This window comes from Dermacentor silvarum, chromosome 1 (genome assembly GCF_013339745.2).
Source record: "Dermacentor silvarum isolate Dsil-2018 chromosome 1, BIME_Dsil_1.4, whole genome shotgun sequence".
In the NCBI taxonomy this organism is placed as follows: Eukaryota; Metazoa; Arthropoda; class Arachnida; order Ixodida; family Ixodidae; genus Dermacentor; species Dermacentor silvarum.
This window is the reverse complement of record NC_051154.1, coordinates 102,900,275-102,922,147: the sequence shown is the minus strand read 5'-3', so window position 1 is coordinate 102,922,147 and position 21,873 is coordinate 102,900,275. Positions and strand designations below refer to the sequence as shown.

General features: G+C 47.2%; 1 protein-coding gene across 6 annotated transcripts in view; it reads left to right on the top strand.

The window, feature by feature from the left end:
- LOC119434002 (zinc finger MIZ domain-containing protein 2) overlaps positions 1–21,873 on the top strand; it is a 251,819-nt gene that overhangs the window by 205,139 nt on the left and 24,807 nt on the right. For 4 of the 6 annotated variants that reach the window (XM_037701318.2, XM_049671742.1, XM_037701327.2 and 1 more), the window contains 5 exons: positions 15,043–15,300; positions 16,562–16,775; positions 17,137–17,739; positions 18,796–18,943; positions 19,662–19,876. In XM_037701318.2, coding sequence (XP_037557246.1) covers positions 15,043–15,300; positions 16,562–16,775; positions 17,137–17,739; positions 18,796–18,943; positions 19,662–19,876 — 1,438 coding nt within the window. Of the gene's footprint in view, positions 1–9,734; positions 9,905–15,042; positions 15,301–16,561; positions 16,776–17,136; positions 17,740–18,795; positions 18,944–19,661; positions 19,877–21,873 lie in introns of those variants that run through there. The other 2 variants (XM_037701313.2, XM_037701307.2) reach the window with 2 other exon arrangements.

Here is a 21,873-nt window from a genome sequence, read left to right as displayed (position 1 = left end):
ATACACATATAGTATATATACAAATATGAGTGCACATACATGGACATGATGTATGGTTTTACGGAATTTCAGCTCAACACGAAAAAAAAAAAAAAATATGTGGTCGTCGTTAAGCCGAACGATCAATTTAACTCAAGAAATAGCCTTCAAGTGCTTGGGAAATATATTACGCTTCAAAAACTGACCTTGGAAGCAAATTCCCACCGGAAATGGTCTTCGGAAGGAACGCAATGCTAAAATTCGTCCCGGCAAAAGTAGACTTTAAAGGGGTACCAAAAAGAAAAACTATTTGAGATGTAAAAGTATGCACGACTCTTCTACAATACAAAAACCCCGAGAACATCTTTGTAAGCCTGAAAGAACGGTGGCGACGCCGCCGTGAAGTTCTCGCACCACCTCGCCGTGACGTCATGGATTCTGACGGCGTCCGCTCGGGCCTGGTCAAATTTTTTTTAAGGTAAAAATTGGTTGAATTGTGGTCTAAAAGAGCCAAAGACTGAAAGTTAGTGTAATTTAGAGAACTTTTACCGAGCGATAATGGCCTAAATGCGAAGTACTTTGAAATCTGTGACGTCACGCTGACGCGCCGACGCTGGGGTTTAGGCGCGAAACTTTAAATAGTGGCACTCTGACCTTCAGTTTCTATTATAGTAATCAACGTCTTATCGCCAGAATAGTGAATATAGTGTTTTGAAAGAATACTTCATCAGTCTATATACTGATGTAATGTTTTTCTTTAGCGCCCCTTAAATGCATGCTCCTGTGTGCGCAGAGTCCTTCGTGTCGTTGGGGCAAGATATTATGCAACAGTCATCTCCAATTGGCCGTTCAATGTTCCTTATGCAAGAAATAAAGGCGGGTTGCTTTTCGGCGAAGCTCTGTAAAGTAGAAACGTGGCCATAAAGTGTAAAGGAGAGTCAAATCTCTTGTATTTCGGGAATGCGATTAGAACTACCTTTATTTTTGCCATTTTTAGCTGCTGTGTATCTATTTTTGCGTGTGGATCCCAAATCTCTTAGCGGAGGAACCCGGCGAAGTTCTCAAAGTTAACTGATGGTACTAGCACTTGCACTACGTACCGCGGCTTAGAGATCAATGGGAAAAGGCTGGAATCGAGAGTATGACGGAATCCCATTCGGGCGGGACGAAGCATGATGAAAGGAGACAAACCGTCCACAAAATATATATAGTAAAGTTAACGCTTCCATGAACATGAACGTGAACGTATATCACGGAATAATCTGGAAACGCAACCAAGAAAGAATAGGTCGAGAAGCCCGAATAGTGCAGTAAGGATGTAGTAGAAAGAGTGAGAAGAATTGAAGACCGTGGGAAGGACCGCAAGGGTCATATTTCGTAAATGATGATTTCTTTTACATTCTCTTTGTCCTTCGTCATTGGCTGGGACACCGCCGTACGCCGTTATCGCCGTGTGATAAGAAAATAATGAAATCATTACAAACTGTGGCCCCACGGCGGCGCGACGCTCTGGCTTGTTAGTATTTCTTTTGACGTCACACCCAGCCGTGGTAGTACAGTGACTATATGGCGTTGCGCTGTTGGGCTCGAGGTCGCGGGTTCGATCCCGGCCGCATTTCGATGGGGGCGAAATGCCAAAATTCCCGTGTACTGCAAGAACGCCAGTGCGTTGGGTGCACGTTAATGCAGCCGCGAGGCGGTCAAAATTAACCCGGAGTCCCTCCGCTACGGCGTGCCTCATAATCAGATCGTGTTTTTGGCACGTAAAACCGCAAAATTTAATTTCCACTTCATACGACAAAACTGGCTCCGATGCCTGCTGATGACAAGCGTAATAACGGGTCGCGATTTAGCTAATTGCGAAGCTTGCAGATAAGGCCGCGAGGAGAAAGTCGGTCTGTACGCTCTCTTTTCTTTGTTCTTGATACACGTGACCTGCGTTGGCGGTCGGAAGTGGTTCAGGGCGCACATTCTGCTGAGTCGCGCCAGGGTTCGGGAGCCGGCGTCTTGTGGTGGCAGGAGGGAAGGGGGGGGGGGGGGGGGGGGGGGCGCTCCGGCGAGTCCGTTGTCGCCCGTGAATCTCGCCGGTCCTCCCCAACGTTGAACGGCACGTCGGCGTCACGGAAGCGCCGAGGCCGGACGACGCGGAGCCTTGGCATGGCCGCGCCAAGGACGCCGCTTCGTCCTCGCGCGCCCTTCTGTTTACAGAGGAGTCGGTTTACGTGGTCACGCCTTTGAGGTCACGCCAGTATAGGCACCGCGCTCTCTCCTGGAGCCCGGCTGTTTTCCTCGCGGGGCGTGCTTCCCCGGAGCCCTTCGAGGGCGTTCGACATCGATCCAAGTCCCATCTTGGCCCCCGAGCCAAGCAGCCTTGTGGTGCGCGGGAGGGGAGGCAAACCTCCGGTGAACGACGCGCTTGCACAGCCCGGCTGCGACAGCCAGCTCTGAGATAAGAGAGAAAGCGCTGTCCGTTTCCGATGGGCTGCGATGCCATTGACGAGAATGGCCTAACCCTTTTTGACGAGCTTGCGCTGCGGCTGTGATCGTCCGACGCCTTGTCTTGCCATCCCCTTACTTGACACGTCGGAGATTAGACTGGCCCGATCGACTGAATCGAGCGGTTGCACATGCCATGTTTTAGCGCTTGTCAGCTGTTCCGCACAAGTTAACGATGACAAGCTCCACATTTGGCGAACACCCTCGCACTTTCCATGCGCCCGGTCAAGCGACACGCTGAGAGCAATTTGTCATCGGCTCTCGAGATTTCACATACGTTCATTCACCTGGCGTACGTATACCGAGTACGTTCTTTGAAAAGGACAGTGCATGCCGATAGCCAAGTCAGGCACAGTTTGACGCATGGAGTTTCATACAAACTCTGTGGTTTGACGATTCAAGGCGTGCAAACGTGGCTGCCTTCATGAAAGCCAGGAGAGCGGAAGGCATGCATACTGGCGTTGTAGACTGGAATGACGATACTGATAAGCGATCGCTCGAAAGGGCGCGCAGGTGTTTTTCACAGATACCCATTTTTCCTTGCACTGCTGCATGCGCCGCGCGTTGTGGTGCTGTGTGGGCTGTGTTCAAGTGCGCGCACGTCGGCAAACGTCAGTGCAACATTGACGAGTAACCAGCCGGCCGTGGCACGCCGTGTTGTATAGCTCGCCAAAACGAAGAACAGACGCTCGAAATAGACATCGAATAGCAAAATAGTGTTCGAGGCGCCCATGCAGAGCAGGGAAATACGCCGAACTGTTTCATCGAACTGTTAGCCGAAGCTTGGAAGTTTGGATGGTTCTATAAGATTTTTAATGTAAGTTTTCCATCTCATTCAACAGACATTTACTTGCACTTCCTCTATCCCGTCGCCGGTCCTGGCCTCAATGAATAAATATTTGTCTCTCTCTGTCTTGCGTACGAGAGGGTACTAAATGCTGCTTCTCGGTTCTGGAGTCCTCGGCTTGGACGACCGAGAGCCAACGGCGCCGTACTCGTGCGGTCAGAGCACCTTCTAACTTCGACAATAATATACGAAGTCGCGCGTGAACGCCGGAAATGTACCGTTTTGCGCCGAAGGGCACAACACGCCGCTTCGGATACGCTGCCGTCGATTCTTTGTCGTTATTTATTTCCGACGTTGGCCGTGTGACACGCGCATAGGCCTGCTTCACAAGCGCCTGTTGTAAGGACTGCCGGCGTCGCTTTCGCAACGGCCCATCCGGCGTCGCCCGGCCCCTCTCGCGCAACGCCGCCGATTGTCCGGCGCATCCGTCAGCCGGGCCACCGTCGGCCGGCGAGAGCCTCGCAAGACGAGCCTTGTGCAACTCGTGGCCTGCATATCGCGGCACGACACAACAAAAGCTGCCGGACCCAGTTCGAGGCGGCGGAAGCTCGGCACCTTATCCGTTTGCTGCGCGCAGGTATACGCCGCGCGCTTGGCACAGCGGACGTATACACAGTCGATTTCGCTTGTGCCCTTTCGGCGGCGCGGTCGTGAGTCGTCGATGCATAAAGTTGTAACAACGTCCGTTTGGCGGCACTGATTGCACCACCGCCTAACGGACGGTGTTACGTCCAATTTGCCAGCAGCGAAATAGTCACGGAGAGGCGTTTCTTGTGACAGTATATTGCCAGCCATGCGTTATCAAGGTGCACCCGTCGGCAGTTGCCAGAAATATATATATATATATATATATATATATATATATATATATATATATTGCGTGGGGGAGGGGGCGCACTTGACCCGAGACGGGTGAGGGGGGAGGAGGGAGGCTGCATACTAGCACAAAAATATCAAGGGGGCACGTGCCTGGTGTGCCATCCCCTGGTTATATAAGCCACTGCTCTTCGGCACTCACGTCTAAGCAATGAGTGAGTGCACTCATGAGCTAAAATGTCCACCTGTTTCAAGGTGGCATGTCGCTCGTCAAACGAAACAGCTGCATGTAACTCCGACGTTCGAATGAACTGTGCAACGCGCTGTCGTATAAATAATACAGAGGTAAAACGTGCGGTTGAACTGTGCAGGTCGTCGTCTGTCATCTGCTTGTACTACTTTTATTTTTATGTGTGTGCGTGTCGATGATATCAGGCCATAGCCCGGTCACCGAACATTCGAGGCCCTGCGATGAATAATAATAATAATAATAATAATAATAATAATAATAATAATAATAATAATAATAATAATAATAATAATAATAATAATAAAAAGGACAATCTTTTGTAAAAAGAAGAGCAGTGTTGATGGCGGGAAGCTTCATATATGTATACGTGTCACACGAAAGCATTTGCGAGTACGCACCCGACGCGAATACGAACTCCTCTTGTTTGCATGTAATTTCACAACAAAAATGATTCTTCCGTGCGAACAACTGATCACACAGAGTACGAAAAAACCATCTGCTAACAGCATAAGATTCTTCGAAAAAAAAAGAAAGGAAAGGGGGACCAGCGTGTGTTCATTTCTCTGTTATAAGCCTGCGGCAAGTTTTGCGATAGTGCCGACTACACAAATTCATTTCACGGCAACCGATTTAGTCGTGACGTCATGCGTAACGAAGATCGATTGGTAGTTGCAGAAATGTAACTAAAGACCCACTGTGGTGGCATAGTGGCTTTGGCGTTGCTCTGCTAAGCCCGAGGGTGCGGGATCAAATCCCGGCCGCGGCGGCCGCATGCGTTTCGATGGGCGCAAGATGTAAAAACGCCCGTGTACGTACCGTGCATTGGATGCAGGGGAAAGAACCCCATGTGGCCAAAATGAATCCATAGTACCCCACTACGACGTGCCTCATAATCAAATCGGGGTTTTGGCTCGTATAACCACAGAATTTAATTTAAAATGTAACTCAAGTCCTCAGAAAAAAATTACACGCAGAATCTCCTGTGGAAGTTATCTAAATGATGCGTAAGCAGTTGCTACTGATCACCTGCTTTTTCATCGTCGTATGCTGCTGTGTTTGGTACAATCGCGAGAAACACCGCGAAAGAATCGTGAAACGGGGAAGCGCGGTTGCAACACCAAAATATTGACTGAGACCAGCGTGAGACGACGAAGAGGAGACGAGCATGCAGTATAGCAGTGTTCACTCATGTTATATGATTGGGCGTTTGGATGGTGCCGCTGCTTCGTGGAAGATGAGTATACTGGCTGATGCGTGCTGTATGCAGTACGCGACGTAATTGAACAGTGTCACGTTTGGTAGACCTCGTACGTAGACGTGGTCGGTGACGCTGCCTCCTCTCGATGCGATCAACCGTACTCCGGCGGCGTATGGAGCGCGGGCTCTTATCTTGAAGGCGATCTGCGATGGAGACAGAGTTTGTCGGACGCTTCGGGTGTGCGCTGTGTTCTGGCCGCTTAGTTTGCGTTGAAGCGAGAGGCAGCACGAAGGTCAATTCGCTCGCTGCTGCGGGTCCTATTTTGAAAGCGATCGTCTTGCGTGACGGACGAACGGACGTTGGGTAGGCATAGAAATGCTTACGCATTTAAGACGGTCCATCGCAGTACCGAGCGTAAATCTAAACAAAGGTCGGCAACCGCCGCCAGCACCCGAGAAATTGTTCATCCTACCTCGCTGCTTTCTCAGACGTATATGCTTTATCGTTCATTTGTGATTTCGCATTTGGCTAGAAACGGAGACTGCGTCCACTTTGCATTGCCGTCCATTCGCTGCTAACACGAAGGACGCTAACACGCAGAGGTGTTGCGACGCACTGTATATAGATCCAGATGACCTCTAGCTATAGCTACAATTAATATCGCACTCTGTGACGCCGCTTTCTGCCATGGGGTGCTACAGATTGGAAATAAATTGTGGCCAGTTTGTTGTCGTTGCCTCTCAAGGCTGATTCACACTAGGCCGATACGACACCGATTTTAGTCTGCCGACGGTTGGCGACAGCAGTTTACAGGACGGAAAACGCTGTGGCCAACGGTTTAGACGAAGGACAATACTGTCGCCAACAGTCGGCAGACCAAAATCAGTGTCGTGTCGGCCTATAGTGTGAATCAGCCTTCAGTATCTTCTTGTGTAGAGTTTTTGTTTATTTATTTGTATATTTGATTCAGCAACGAAGAAGACAGAAGCGGTTGTTTGGAGAATGGTTGAGGACTACTTAAGCGAGAAGGCTGTGCGCACGGAAATTGGAAGCCAGGAGAAAAATATCACAGCTTCGCAATAAGGGCGAATCAATGAATGCGGTAGCAACATGTTCGAATATTGCACGAAGTGCAAGACTCGTAGCTGTAGTGACAGTATGAATTGAAGTAAACGTAAGCTGACTAATTAAAAACGAGCTGTCGTGCTATAATCCTGTCATCGGACAATTTCATTTATGTTGATTAATTAAAGCCAACGTCTTAGAGACTTTACCACCACTTTTCCGTATCGGGTATGTTTCAAACATCTTTCCTGGGCCGATCCCGAAGGTAGTGCACGGTCGCGCCAATACAATTATATCGTTTAAAGGTTTGAGCTCTGTTATTGTTTCGCCCTTTTAATATTTAAGTCTGAGAATATTTAAGATGAAAGGCATGCGCTGTCGGTGTTTTATGAAATTTGTTTGTGGGCTGCCATTCTAAAAATTCTTAGAAATAATTATTGTCAAGAATGTAAGACCTCGTATGAGAAACTTTAGTGATAGAATGGTGTGGCAATATAACCCGCGTATACCGCATGTAATGTAGCATGGCGTGGCATATAGCACACATATACATAAATATATACGGAGCCTAACGGTGACAGTTCGCTTGGAGTGCCCATATAATTGCTATCCTAATAAAACAAAGTTGAAAAGGCTCCGCCGACGAGGTGATCTCAGTCAGAAATCTCAGGAAGGAGTGATTGCGGGAAACACGGAGAAAAGCTTTTCAAGAACACCAGCCCAACATCGATATGGGACTCAGCCTATTAGAAAAGCGACTGCATGTGGGATCATTTTGAGGATTCGGCAGCCGTGAGCGGAGCTATGATCTCGGAGGCTGTGTTAGGGTAGTTAACATAGGCGCCGCCGCGCACCTGACATAAGCAGCATTTACCCACATGATCTTTCTGCGATTATTTCTATTTCTGATTCCATTTCTCCACATACTTTTGTGTCACTGTATAATCTGCATTTGTTTGTACCGCGCTGCATTTGCTGTGCAGAATTCAGCAAGAACTACCAGTTCATAGGTGATCCTTTCTCCTGGCATAAGGGGCAGGAAATTGTGGATAAAGAACAGCTTATAATCGCAAGAGGCACACGTCTTTTCCCCAATATCTCGGCAGTCAAAATCGGCGTGGCGGGTGTTGCAAAACTTTCTCGCACAGTCCGAGTGACCGAAGTGGCGAAAGTCGATGTCTATTTGTTCGTCGTTGCTTCCCTTGCATTCTGGAAAACGAAGTCATCAGTTTACTCTTCGGCACTAAATTCGCGAGATTGAAAGACAGCGAGGAGCGCGAGCGACGAGCCGGAAGGGGGGGGGGGGGGATGGGGGGAGGGAGGACGACGACGACTTGGCATCCTCCCATCAAGTTTCACTTCGCTACGCCGGCTGTAGCAGCGATGGTGCCAAGGCTAGCCGCTGCCTCGCTGTACGACCGCTAGTAGTGCGCGATCCCGCTAAGTAAACCGCGGAGCGAGGGCTTGCGGGGCGATGCTAACCGTTTTACTCATTCTTTCTTGACAAAGACCCCCTCTGCACAGGCGAGCGACGCGTGGGTGAGAGCGGCATTGAACCAGCGAATTGAGAGAGGAAGCGGAGTGACCGGAGCGGAGCGAAGAACTGCGAAGCAGACGAGCTCGGGCGGAGTGCATCAGCATGAGTCCGCGGTAAACAAGTAGTCCCACTCGTGTAGCAGACGACGCGACAGCGTTTGCGGGTGCGCGTGCGCTTCCCTTTCTCACGTAGTCTTTCCCGTTTCTCTCTGCGATGCCTCCCTGTCCTCTTTCGTGGCACGGCTCTTCATTTTTGCGTTACCTCTGGCAGCGCGGTTTCGGAAGGTTTTGAGCGATTTATGTGCGAGAGGGAGCGCATAAGAAGCCGTTCGCGCACTATCGCATACTGCTTCTTCCTCACCCTGCCCCTCTCCTCTTCTGACCTTGTGTGCGATGTCCCAAACTTTGTGCAGCCGTCGCTTGCTTGTTCGTTACTCCTTGGTTCTTCGCACCTTTCGTCATTCACTCATAAATGTACCACTCGCCAGCGAAAGCATGGTGGTACGCACAGCTCATTGGCATCGCATGAAGCTGTTTTCTTTGCAAACGCAAACAAGTCTTGCCATTTGAAGTAAAGGTATTCGTCTCATCTATGACACTGTCGGTGTTTTATGAAATTTATGCGTTCGAAAATAACTTTTTATGATGTTAGAAAACTCTAGCACTTATCTTGTCTGTATACACAGCTTCTAGGTTTTTACCATTGATTTCGGGAAATTGCGTAATTTTCTTTATCTGCAACTTTGTCTATCATGCTTATCTCATGCTTGCAAAAGTTATCATTTGATCACCGGCGCTACGGCTCGTCACGCGCCACTATTGCACTACACATTTCAGTTATTATACACACGTATCATAGAATTTGCGCTAATTATAACTGCGGAGCAGTCAGCGACCAAAGTGCGAAAGTTGCAACTCAAACTGTAGAAAAACAAAAACGCTCGCGAAGAGCAGACGACGACCTCCGGGGCACGGTGCTCCGGGGTGAGCAGAGCAACGCGCACCAGCGCCATCTATGAGGGAATATAAACAGCGGTGGACGTGCCTATTTTCACGTTAGCGGAGGAGTACGTTGTCAGCGGCGGCGGTATTTGCGAGATTTGGGGCGGGGGGGACCATGTCGCACTGTGCTTGATCGGTGCAGGCGAACTTCCCACGTTCATTGTGTTAGCCTGATTATCCGCTATCACACACAATTCACAAGAACACGGTAGGCTGGTATTTTGGCCGCGCGTGGGTTCAGATGGCGACCTCGTAACGTCGGCCATCCTAGTGGTCGATTTCACTTCGCGGCCAGCATACTCTGCGGCGGCTGCAGCAGAGACAAAGGGATTTTCAAGGACTTCCGTGTATGTGTGCAGCAGATATTGATTTTCCGCCTTTTGCGCGCTGCGCGCGTGTAAGGTCGTCCTCGACGCTCGAGCGCAGTCGCGCTAGCAGTCCCAGCGGCTTTGCCAACCGCGAGCGACCGCCAGCTGCTCGGTTGGCATGGACTGCTCCGCGCGTGACGTCACGGCGCTTCCGGGCATGCGCACTCGCGCTCGTCCGAGCGAGTGGCAGCCATCCGCTAACAATGGCGTGAATGTGTGGTGTGTGCGTGCGTGTGTGATTGCGTTTTATATGGGTTTCCACGCGAAATCATGTGTTCTATCACGCCCATGACCCAACTCGAAATTGTGGCTGATGTTTACTGCGATGGACAAACGCTTTCCGGAAGGTAAGCTTCCCTTTTTGCAGAGTAAAACGTGCCGATAGCGCGTAGCAAGCCGAGAACGTTACCGTGAATGAGGACCTCGCCGATCATATGGAACAAAACGCGATCGGCGCCGGGGTCTTCGGATGCGGTTCTGTTCTCTTGTTTAGCGCCGTTAGCACACAGAGCAGAAGACGACAAGCCAATCCTGTAACTGTTGTACACGATCGGCCTGTCTTTGTTTCTGCTGTCGCGTACTGCAACAGTTGCCGCGGCACCGTTTCGGTCAACACCGGAGCGCTTGCGGATGCCGTAAGTTTGTCATTGCATTAAAATTACTTGCAAAAACTTAATATCCCTTCTTTACCGCTCTCTACTCATTGTTTCATCACTATGGTTTTTTATTGGTCTCTTTTAGCGCGTGTGTACGTCCTTTAGTGGATTGGTAAAACTTTCCTGTACGTTGTTTTTCGGGCTGCGCTGCTCGGCCCGGCGTGTGCGCCGACCCGCGACGTTTTGAAGTTCGCTGCTGATCGAACTTGTTTTCACACGGAGTTGCTCAGCGCCACCATGTGCGCGATACTTACATTTTCAGTGCAAATATGCTTTTTCTGTTGGTACTGTCATTTTTATCTATGAACGGTCGTACATCAAGAAAACTTGCGCGCCCAAGCGACGAAAATTTTGTGTCCCTGTTACCGCAATTGTGTCGGCTGTGTTCTGCAACTCCCAGCTAGTAAATGTGGACTGTGGGAGACATGTACACTTTTGATGTGCTCAGAAGCGACTTGTGGCATGCTATCTAGTTATACTTTCGCAACCTATCTTCATGACTTGATGGAAACAAAATTTCATTTGAAGCGGTTAAGTCTTTTCTTCCGCTCTCTCTCTCTTTTTTTTTTTTTTTTCAAACCTTTTGATGTCGTGAGCCTTTGATTCCTTACTACACCCGTTGTCGCGTCATAACGCTCGCGCGCGGCGCGTTTCGCAAGGTGAGAGCCGCTTTCAACGGCTTGACGCTTGCGATGGCTTGCGTGCAGAAGCTGCGTGCCAGACGCGCCGTGTTGATTTCTTGGGGAAACATAAAAATGAGTTCAGCCGCTGTGCTTGCTCTCTCGTGGAGTTACTCTGGTGTGGTGAGGGACATTAAACGACCCGGTTTTTCTGCCCCGTTCAAACCATAGTTTACTGTAGAGTTTACTACTAGTACGAAACTCTACGGTTCAAACTTATTACACGACTTCAATGCCGAGGTACCGGTGTCGCACGGGCACTTCCGATCGCTATCGAAAGCGCCCTCGTGACTTCATGCGCAGAGTTCCAGTATTAAACCTGCCACGAATTATTTAACAATGTTGATATCGCCACTTCGTGTGCCAGTAACACGGCTGCATATTAGCGGCGTTGTAACGTCATGAGCTAACGCTTGTTCAAGTGAGGTCGTTCGGTGCTACGTCGATGGAGGATCTCAATAGATACGTGCGGCGCGATACACAGACGCAACGTGTATGAGCGCACGTCTAAAGCTTCAGCACGAACCGCATCTTTTTTGTTTTTCATTTGCACGCGTGCACACATGTACTTTTTATAGCCCTTCCATCACCCACTACAGGTACTGGGTTTTTGTTGTTTGGGGGGGCTCCTGCCTGTGTTCAGTCAAGAGGACACGCGTTGATGACTACAATGCGTCTTGGGGTTGCCAAAGGATGTGAAGTTGGCCCATACTGGAGTAATGCGGGAAATAGCGTAGCAAGATTTCCTGCAGAGTAACACGGGCAGTTAGTTACCCAGCCATTACTAGGACTGCGAGTAAACTACACAGCTGCAAGCATGCTGGTACACTGCGTTGCGGTGTTGCAAGCACCCACGAGCTGGTAATATATAAGCAGTCTGACTTCACGTGCTTCTGGCTAGGCGTGTCATTTCACTTCAGTGCACTGTTCACTTTTTGCTGCCTGTCAGGCTTTGGTGTACGCCTCTGTACTTCACATTTGTTTTCTACTGGCAAGCATTAGTGCATGAGTAAGCGATCTGTAAAGTTTCCGCAAGTAGAGGGCATAGTTGAGTACAGCTGAAGGTCTTGAAATGGAATCTGGATACCTTCTCAGCTATAAACAGCCAGTGGGAACCACATAATGTTTTTTCTTTGCATTGCATAACATTAACCTGACAATTCATTGCACCAGTTACTTGGGACGAAGCCACTACCCAACTGAATGTCTTCCGAAATTTCAGTTATTGATGTCTATTGGTACTGACATCGCATACTGGAGCAGGCTAGGTGAAAGGGAGAACACAGTCTCCCACTCTCACACATTATTATTCCGTTTCAATTGATTTTTTTTATATGGCTGCTATCTCTCGAGATATAAGTGCATAATAACATGGGGGATATACCATGTTTACTTTCCCACTAATTGATGTTGACATCTCAAATTTGAGATTTCCTGTCCAATTTGTATGGCTTTCCATGCATAACAAATGGTGTAGATTTTTTGTGATATCTATGATGGCCTTAAACACTGGACTATCCTAAATTTGTTAGGATGTCGTGCTTACATGCCATGAAGACCTGCCCACGACCTCTCGGTCCGCGACGATAGATCGCCGAGCGTTTAACCCATTGCGCCACAAACGCATTTGCAGAGAGCTACACAGACGCGCCTTATATATCTAAAGCCCAGACCACACGTACGCTTGCAAACGCGCGCGAGCTCGCGTCCGCGCGCCCACGCATGCGCAGACGGTGCGGCACGGCTCGTACGCGTCGAAACGCGGCGCGATCTCGCTGATCAGCTCCTCTCAGTTATCGCGCGCCTGGGCTGCCTCGCGTCGGCGCGCCTGGCTACGCAGCGACGGCGCGGTACATTCAACTCTCAGTTAAGCAGAATTATACCATGCAAGAAAGTGCTTCTTCTTCACTTTTTGGGCTGATCTAACAGCTCCAAAAAGATAAAAATTACGTTTATAAATATCGAAGCATTTTGAAGCACTGCCAACAACGAAATACGAAGTGGCGTCTGCCAAGGTATAAACAACCGCAAGGCGCGTAGACGCGAGCTTACGCGCGTCCGCAAGCGTACTTGTGGTCTGGGCTTAACACTCCTCCGTGTACCCGCGCTCTTGCTCGGGGCGGTGCCGCCGCCTACGAGCAGAAAAGAGAAGTACTGCATTATGACACTAACGCGCACCGACAGTGAACGCTTCGGTGGTCTCAGCACTACGACGGTGCCAGCATTCGAAGGGACGCTGGCATCAAGAAGCACTACCAACGCCACCTAGGTGGCGTTCACCGTACTCAGCACAGCGGAGCGTGCCTCCGCAATTAGCTCTGAAAATGTTTCTGAAGTTGATCGCGGAGGCTGCAATTGGCTGTACGCGCTTAAACACTGTGTCAGTTACTAGCGTGTGCAGCGTAGTGCAGCTTCCATATGCATGACGGTTGCTCATGGTCAATTTGTTAGGTACCACCAGGCGTCATCAACGCCTAAGGGCGCTTTAGCCACAAAACACCAATGCTTACATGCAATAAACATTACCACTTCTGTGAAGAAGTTTCACGTGTTCTGATTCCATAAGAGGGATCAACCACATTTTTTTTGACATTTCTTTATGCCTTTGTCATAACTAAAAACGCAATCCATTTATTTTTCATAACCTTTTAGCTATTGTATTAGCCATGGTAGCAGCCTTTCATTATGCTGAATTGCGCTATCTGAAGCTTTGCTTAAAGTTATTGTCTAATTATTTCCTCTGAATTCGCACCATGTGTATAATTTTCATGAGATCAGCAGTACACATGTCCGTCAGTCCCAATAGCATATTTTATTGCATGCGTTAAACCCAGATGTTTGCCTGAAAGAAGGATGGTAATTTGTTTCACGTATGCTCCAAGACGAATCCACAAACAGTGATGTAGGTTTTAAAGGTTTCGCATTCGACCTGTGACTTTAGAATGTCTGCACATGTGTTGTGGAATTCTATTGGCTAAGTAACAGGCACAAATTTAAGGTTAGAAGCTACAGCATCATCAGCAACATCACTTGAGCATAGGATGTTGAATGACAATGTATTCTTACAGTGTAATTGCATAGGTGCCTGCTGCATTTGAAGAAATTAAGAAACGTCCTTTGATGGCTTTGCATGTGGTTGTCATCATTTTTTAAGGCTTAGTATTGTTTTACAGTGAAATGACAACAGGAAGTGATGCAATAACCCTGTCACATTAGTAGTAGTAAAATGTCAATGGACAATTTGAGTCTTGCCAAGGAGGCCATAAGGCAAAAGCTGCAGGTTAGTTGCCCATGCTGCTACTTGGTCATTGTTAGCTTTGTGATGTTTTTTGTACACACTGCCAGTTAGAAAAGTGCACATTCATCAGATGTCAATGACCTTGAGACAACTGTTATGACTGCACAGAAAAATGACCTTTCAACCCTGCAAACAATGCTGTTCTATTGATAACGTTTTGCCATGATTCCTTCATCCTTGAAGGCTTGATGCTGCTGTGCTAGAGATGCCTGTGGTCACATTGATCCATTTAAAAACACTGTAGGCATTGCACTTAATAAAATGAAATCGCCTTTTGTTACCCTTTCTTTGATGGAGACTCCTGGGTAGAAATATACCGTAAAAAACTTACTTGAATTGTGTTTCATTCATTACTTCATTTTTACTAAAGTGAGCTTTTCAGAAAAATTATATTTTAATAAAGCCCCCACAAAATCACATGTTCTGTGCATGTATTGATCGGAACACGTTTTTATTTGACGTCATGCTAGACCAGTGTAAGTGGTAAAGAGTGGCTATAAAAGATGAGAGGAGGAAAAATAAAGTGCAGCTGTGAGTGGCTGTCATTTATGTTGTGGTATTATTATTGCATGATGATTCACTGTGATGGCTCAGTGTCTGTGGCCTCTTTTGCTGAGAATGATGGCACAGGTTGTTTCTTTTCATAATGCCTCATTTGCAAGGAGCTAAATTAAGTGCAAAAATGCTTGTGTTCTGAGGCTTTGGTGCACATTGAAAAAAAAAAAAACACCACTTGGCCAAAAACAGTCTAGAGCTTTTTACTGGGGCATCCCTCTTATTGTTATGCAGCTGTTGGACATCAGACTCTGGATTTGGGTTTGTGACCATTAGTGTGTTTATGCCTTGTGCAGTGATGCCGGAGGCATGTCGGGCCTGGGCTGGCAAAGCGGGGGTGGCCCCGTGAGCCAGCAGCAGCAGCTGTCAGTAGTGACCACGGTGTGGGGAGTGACGTCCACCACGCAGAGCGCAGCGCCCTACGCGCCTGGGCCCCCCCAGGCTAAGGGGGGCCCGTATGCCCCTTCTGGCTACCCATCAGGATCACCTCTGGGCCCCAACAAGGGTTACTCACCTGTGCCACCTTCCCGACAGCCTCCCAATGCGTATGCTGGGTGAGATTCTCTTGTCATGCACTTTTCATGCTAGGAGGCTCTAAAACTTTCAAGGCTGTCAACGAGGCCCAACTTTAGCCGTCACGGAGTTTATTTGTATTATGGTAATGCTCTATGCCACTTACCTGTACCTGGCTACTGTAACAATTTTATTCCAGTTCTGTTGTTTTTCGCCTGTAGTCACTGGTCTGAGCTGTTACAATATTAGCAGGATCAGCTTGTCATGAGCGGTAAATGATAAAAATGAAATAATGTCGAGCAAACTGAATCCTTAAGTTATACTAAGCCCTGTTCACTTAAAAAGGTTAGACTTGTATTGTAACTCAACGAGTTCTGCAGATACGCAAGATGAAGATTCTCGAAAGAGAAAAATGGCATCCACCTGAAAGTGGCATTGTGCTCCTTTAAGGTCGATGCTACATTTTGTGGCCATGTAGTTTATTGAACTGTATTTCACCTATATGTTCCAGGTGCCTTATTATTTGTCTTTATTACAGGCTGTTTACTTTTAATAATTCTTTTGGAATGTACAGTCTTATTTCAATTTAGTGTTGTTTCTTGTGGGATAGGTGTTTTGCTTTGTTGGCACACTTTCGCTCTTGCTGTTTATCACTGCCAAAAGGTTTGAGGCCATACACAGATAGTTGTGGTTGCATATTAGCTTTATTTAAGGTCTCATTACTTGCATGTTGGTTGTGCACTCCTGAATTATTTTTCTTTTTGTGCACACGCAAGCCATATTGGCAAAGGCATAATAATTATTGCTTGTTTCTCTTCCTTGATCTGAAATTCTAGCTTGGTAAGTTAATGTGAGCTGCTAGGGCATTGCAGGCTAAGAAAGGTGCTTAATCATTTCATCTATGCCTTGTCACTCTAGCCAGTAGCCTGTTTTATCATCTTCTGAGATAGCGTTAACAGTGTGGTTTGGTGGTGTTTAGTTATAAGAGCTCAATAACAAAAATGAGAGGCTTAACTATATACAAGAATACAGGACGTATACACCTTGCATGCTGCATGCCATCTGTTTCAGTGCAAAGTTTTTTTTTCAACACTGCAAAAGAAATAAAGATTTTTTTTTTTTTTTGCCTAAGCAACAAGCAGGTATTAGGAAGTGCATGTAAGGCACGCTCGCAGTCTCGTAAGCGATGCTGATTAGTGTGTGAATAGGCCATCTGGGCACCACTCATCGGGGAATTCCATGATGATTGATGCTTTTAGAACATCTTGGTTTCTTATTGCCTGCTATGTTTTGTTTGCTTAGGTATGGCCAGAATCCTGCAGGCATGGCTGGTGGCATGCCTGGTGCCATGGGAGCTGCTGGACATGGCACAGCAGGCGAATTCCAGACAGGTCCGTCAGCCCTCAGCACCGCAGCCCTGGTGGCTGCTGCCACTGCTACAGCTACAGCGACAGCAAGTGTGGTTGCTCTCCAGGAGCAACGGCAGCAGGAAGTCATGGGTGGACAGTATGGACAGGTACACATTCATTATTGATAATTTGCAGGGCTGTGATGTTTATAGAGAAAAAAAAGCTGTACTTTGTGGTAACTTGTATCCAAAGCACAAATAAAAAGATGTGTATGCAAAAGAGACATTTTATCTACAGTGCCCAGGTGGATAGCACCAGACTCTGTCAGACCTGTAATATCTTTAGGGACTGTGCATGCAGAATACTTAATGATCTTACTTATTGATGCTCTTCTAATATGGAACTCAAGAGGAGGAGGCCTGTCCTGCTTATGTCTTAAATAAGTCAAGCTGTTTTGCTTTCACTCTCTAGAATTACCAATGCTTCCTCCTCACAGTGTAAATTATGCTTTGCTCCTGTTTCCTCTAGATGGGGGGCCACCAGCAGTTTCCGGGTGCAGGCTATGGGGTGCCTCCCCAGCGGGGTCCTCCGCATGGTGCTGCAGCAGCTGGCCAGATGGGAGGTCTGATGGGACCAACAATGGGGCCCCTGGGGGCCGCCTCCAAGCTTGGTGGGGCGGGCGGGCCTCTCTACAACCAGCAGCAGCAGCCACCACCCCGCGGCAGACCCTACCCAAGCCCCCAGCAGTACCTGGCACATAAGCGACAACAGCAGCAGCAACAGCAGCAGCAGCAGCAACAGCAGTACCCAGCAGGGCCCATGCAGGGGGGTTACATGGGTGCTCCACAGCAGCAGTATGGGCCCCAGTACCCAGGGGCAGCCAGTGGGCCATTTCCAAAGCAGCAGGGAGCTGGTTACGGGGGAGGTGCCCCTGCCTCTCAAGGGGCCCTGGCGGCCTACCATCAGGGGTCTCCCCTGCGAGGTCGACCCCCTGGCCAAGGCATGCCCACTCCAGCTGCCTACCCAGGCAGTGCACAGGGTGGCCAGTACTACCAGCAGCCCATGGGTCCGCAGGCGCAGTATGAGCAGCAGTTTATGCAGGGTGGCCAGTATGCACCGCATGGCTTCCAGGTGCGACCTTCCTTCCATTTCATCTCTTTCCCACTTGTAGAGTAATGCCAAAATGTAAAAGCGTAATTGAAAGTGATCATCATCACAGAACTTCTTTGCTTATATAAATGACCACAATATTTTGTTCGCATCAAGGGCTTCTGCAGTAACCCTTATGGAAAAGTGGATCTTCATTTTTTATTGCTGCTCATGCAACTGGTGCCATGGGCGCAGAGACAAGTTCTGTTTTGGCAGTTAGAGTGTCATCCTAAAGGGCCCCTAAACCACCCTGAGCTTGAAATTAAGTGACATAGTGCCTCGTGTGTACTAGTATACTTTGAACATATAGCTGCAAGAATGTTTTGAAATGGTGCAGTAATAGCATTTGTTAAACGAGTACGCGGCTGTTGCCGTTTCTCGCTCTTGTTTGCTACCCTCCCCCTTGCCGCTTATGCTAACTCTACGCAATGCAGCTGAAAGCTACTGGTCGCATCAGCACACCAGAAGAAAGGCTCCTCCATTGTCCTCCCCTAATCACCCTTTGCATGAAGCTGACTGAATGGAAGCTTCACAAAAGGTTCAGTGGTGCACATTGGGCGGCCCCTTACATTATCGGAACACAGTTCACTCTTTCATGCTAGTGCTGTCATTCCTTGATGACTGACCAATCGACAGCTTTTACCCGGGGTGACGTCACCTAGAGCACCCTGTTGACATTGTGATGTGTGAAGGAGGCACCAGAAAAGCCAGGGGAGGAGCATAGAATTCTTTTTGAATTTTTGGCATTTCCGCAGCACATAGCACTGCTACATTCATGAGAGATGATGGTCGCGACATCCTCTACACGATGGGTGCGTTTGTTTGAAATGTGTAAAAAAATGTCAAAGGGTTGTTTAGGGGCCCTCAAATTTACATGCAGCTGTAATAAGAGATGTTCTTAATCAACTTGCTATTTACTCAACTCAAAATTACACTAGCTCTTGGTTATGCATAGCTTCGCGCACTGACTTAATGCATAATTTTCACTAGTGTGTAAGTATGACAACCTGACATGCTTTCTTTATGTTCTACTGACAGCAGCGGAGCATGAACTATCAGCACTCGCCCATTCCTGGCAACCCCACACCACCACTGACCCCAGCATCGGGCATGCCCCCATACCTGTCTCCAAGCCAGGACACAAAGCCTGTGTTCCCTGATATCAAGCCTCCTCTGCCCATTCAGAGTGAGTTGTGTTGAGTATGATATAAAGTTTTTGATGCTGTCGTGTTTGAGCTGATAGAGAATTTAAAGTTTCCAAAATATGAACACCAGAATATTAACGGAAGTAAACAATCTGTGCTCAATGGACATTCTGCATTGATGAACGCCTGTTAAAATAAATATGGTTGGTCTCATAAACTTTGACATCAGTTATTTGAACCCCCCTCATTTATTAGACCATGCTCAAGAACCCTGAAGGTACACATGCATATTAAACACTTTATTTGATTCAAATGTCACATAATTCAAACTAGTTTTGCATGTCCAATAAGGTTTGAATTAACAGACTTTGACTGTATTCAGTGCATAAATATAAAAGCCAAATTTCACCCTTTCCCTGCACCTCACCTGGTAGTATACCAGCCAGCATTTATCCTGCCGTTGAATTTTGCCATTGCTGTGGTGTAGCCTTCTTTGTGCTATGATTACAGGACCTAAGGTTGAAAATGGAACTTGGTTGCTAGTTTTATAAAAGGCATCAATTGCCGAATGTGGCAAACCACATGCATGCTCTGCTTGCAGGCTCCTCTCTCTGCTCTGAATTGTTTTGTCTGGTTTGCCAGCACATTGCTTGATCAATCTAGCACCCTGCATGCAGTTGGGATTTTTGCAGCTGATGGCTGCTCTTGCTGTGACTAGATCTAATTCAATTGAATGCATGACCCCTTTCTTGTCTGCAGAGGACGACGAGCTGCGCCTCACATTCCCTGTGAAAGATGGCATCATCCTGGCGCCCTTCCGGCTGGAGCATAATCTCGCAGTCAGCAACCATGTGTTCCACCTGAAGCCCTCGGTGCACGAGACACTCGTCTGGCGCTCTGACTTGGAGCTGCAGCTCAAGTGCTTCCACCATGAGGATCGCCAGATGCACACTAATTGGCCTGCTTCAGTACAGGTGGGTGTCCTACTGCATTGCTATTCATTTTGTAGTTCTGCAATATATTTATTGTCCCCCCCCCCCTCTTTTTTTTCTTGCAAATAACCGTAGATGTATGTTAGTTCGAAGCCATATTTCTGTCATCCACATACAGTTCTTAGCAAGTGTCAGTGTCTAAAACCAATTGTCAGTATTTAGTTCAGCCATTGAATGTGGATGCGAACTTTAGAAGGAGCAGGGACAGGAGAATTCCACTTGCTAGATTTTTATAATACAGTCGAACCTCGTTATAACGAAGTCACATTTTAAGCGAAAATTTGTTTGTTATATCTTATATTTGTTATAAAGGTACGCATATAAATTCAGCGAGCAAGTCTGCACATGAACTCAATGAAAAGGCACTAAATATAGACAACACAAAGTTGCAAAAACTCACAATTTCTGAATTTAGAGCTTGGTATAAACGTGTGACTTCACCTTTCATTCTCTGCTGGAGAGCAAAAATAAACACCAATAGTGATTGCTGGCATGCTGGCTGCATGCACAAATCAACTTATTTAAAAAACGACGTAATCCTTGTTTGGTGGCACTTGAGGGCATTCGACAAGACAAACTTCTCAACGAAATCAAGAAAATACAATGCCTTGCGCTGCAATTTTGCGTGGCGGAGTGACAAGTGGAGATTGCGGAGAGAGGTGGCAGGGGCAAGAGCTTGATCACATGCTGGTCGGCTGATGCTAGCTACTTTTGCTGCCCCTAGTGGACCAACCGTGCAACAAGGGTGGTCGATTAAAACACTCGTGGTGTCGGCAATTCAAACGATCAAAATATTGCATTTGAGTTTTTCTTGACTCGACACATTTTGAGCCACGCGAGCACAAAAAACTACTTTGGTATAACCAACCCCCCGGTGTATAATCTGTTCACCCACTGGAAGACAGTGACTCAGAATAGACCTAACCAACTGATTTTTATTCCTGCAGTACTAGGGTCTAGTTAAAAATTTCCTTTGAGTTAACTTTTGCTTGGTATATGTACACATTGGAGTTTTCGCTTCGTTATACAAATAAAACTCCCATTGAAATAAAGCATGGACCAACCAAACTTTGCTTTTAATTCATTATATCTTATATTTTATTTTGCTAAATACATGTTTGTTATAAAGTGGTTTAACTCTAGTAATGGAGGTTAGACTAATAACACCACAGCATAGAATACTTGACATGCACATAATTTTTCAAAGAACAGGCTTTTGAATGAAGGCTAAATTGAATGGTTTTCAGTTTTCAAATCCAGGCATTCTATGTCACCGTGTGTTGAACAAAGATTACTTCAACTTGAAGGTAGGGGCAGGCTGGCAGCTAATGGTATTCATTGCATTGTCTTTCCACCCCTAGATGTGTATGTATTTTATTCTAGTAAGCTTGTTTGTATCACTTTGGAATGCATGATATGTGTAGCCAGTCTTCAGTGCATTACTGTTGTCACATTCATTGGGCCTGATATTTGAAAAAAAAAAAAAAAAACATCTTGAAAGTCATGTTATGTTAAGCAAGGAGTATTGCGATTTACTTTCACTGGTTGAAATGCGTTAGTCTTAACAAAAATTGATAGGCAATGTCATGTGCCTATAGCTTTAATTTAAGCAGAGTGTGTGTGTAATCGGTGATGCAAAAGCCATCTTTGATGCCCGATTACTTCAGTGTGTTTTTGTGGCTTGCCTGTGCTCAGCTTTGTAAATGGTTGTGTAGACTTGTAGAGCTTCATTTATGATGCTTTCCTGTGGGAGAGCAGCAATGACCAGAACTGCTCTAGAAATGCTCATGAGCATTCATGAGCCCAACGTGCAGGTCACAATGGCTTTGCTGAAGCCGACATGAGCCATCACTTGAGCACATTCAGAGCAGTTCTGGGCACACCTGTTCACCCACTGGAAGACAGTGACTCAGAATAGGCCTAACCAACTGCTTTTTATTCCTGCAGTACTAGGGTCTAGTTAAAAATTTCCTTTGAGT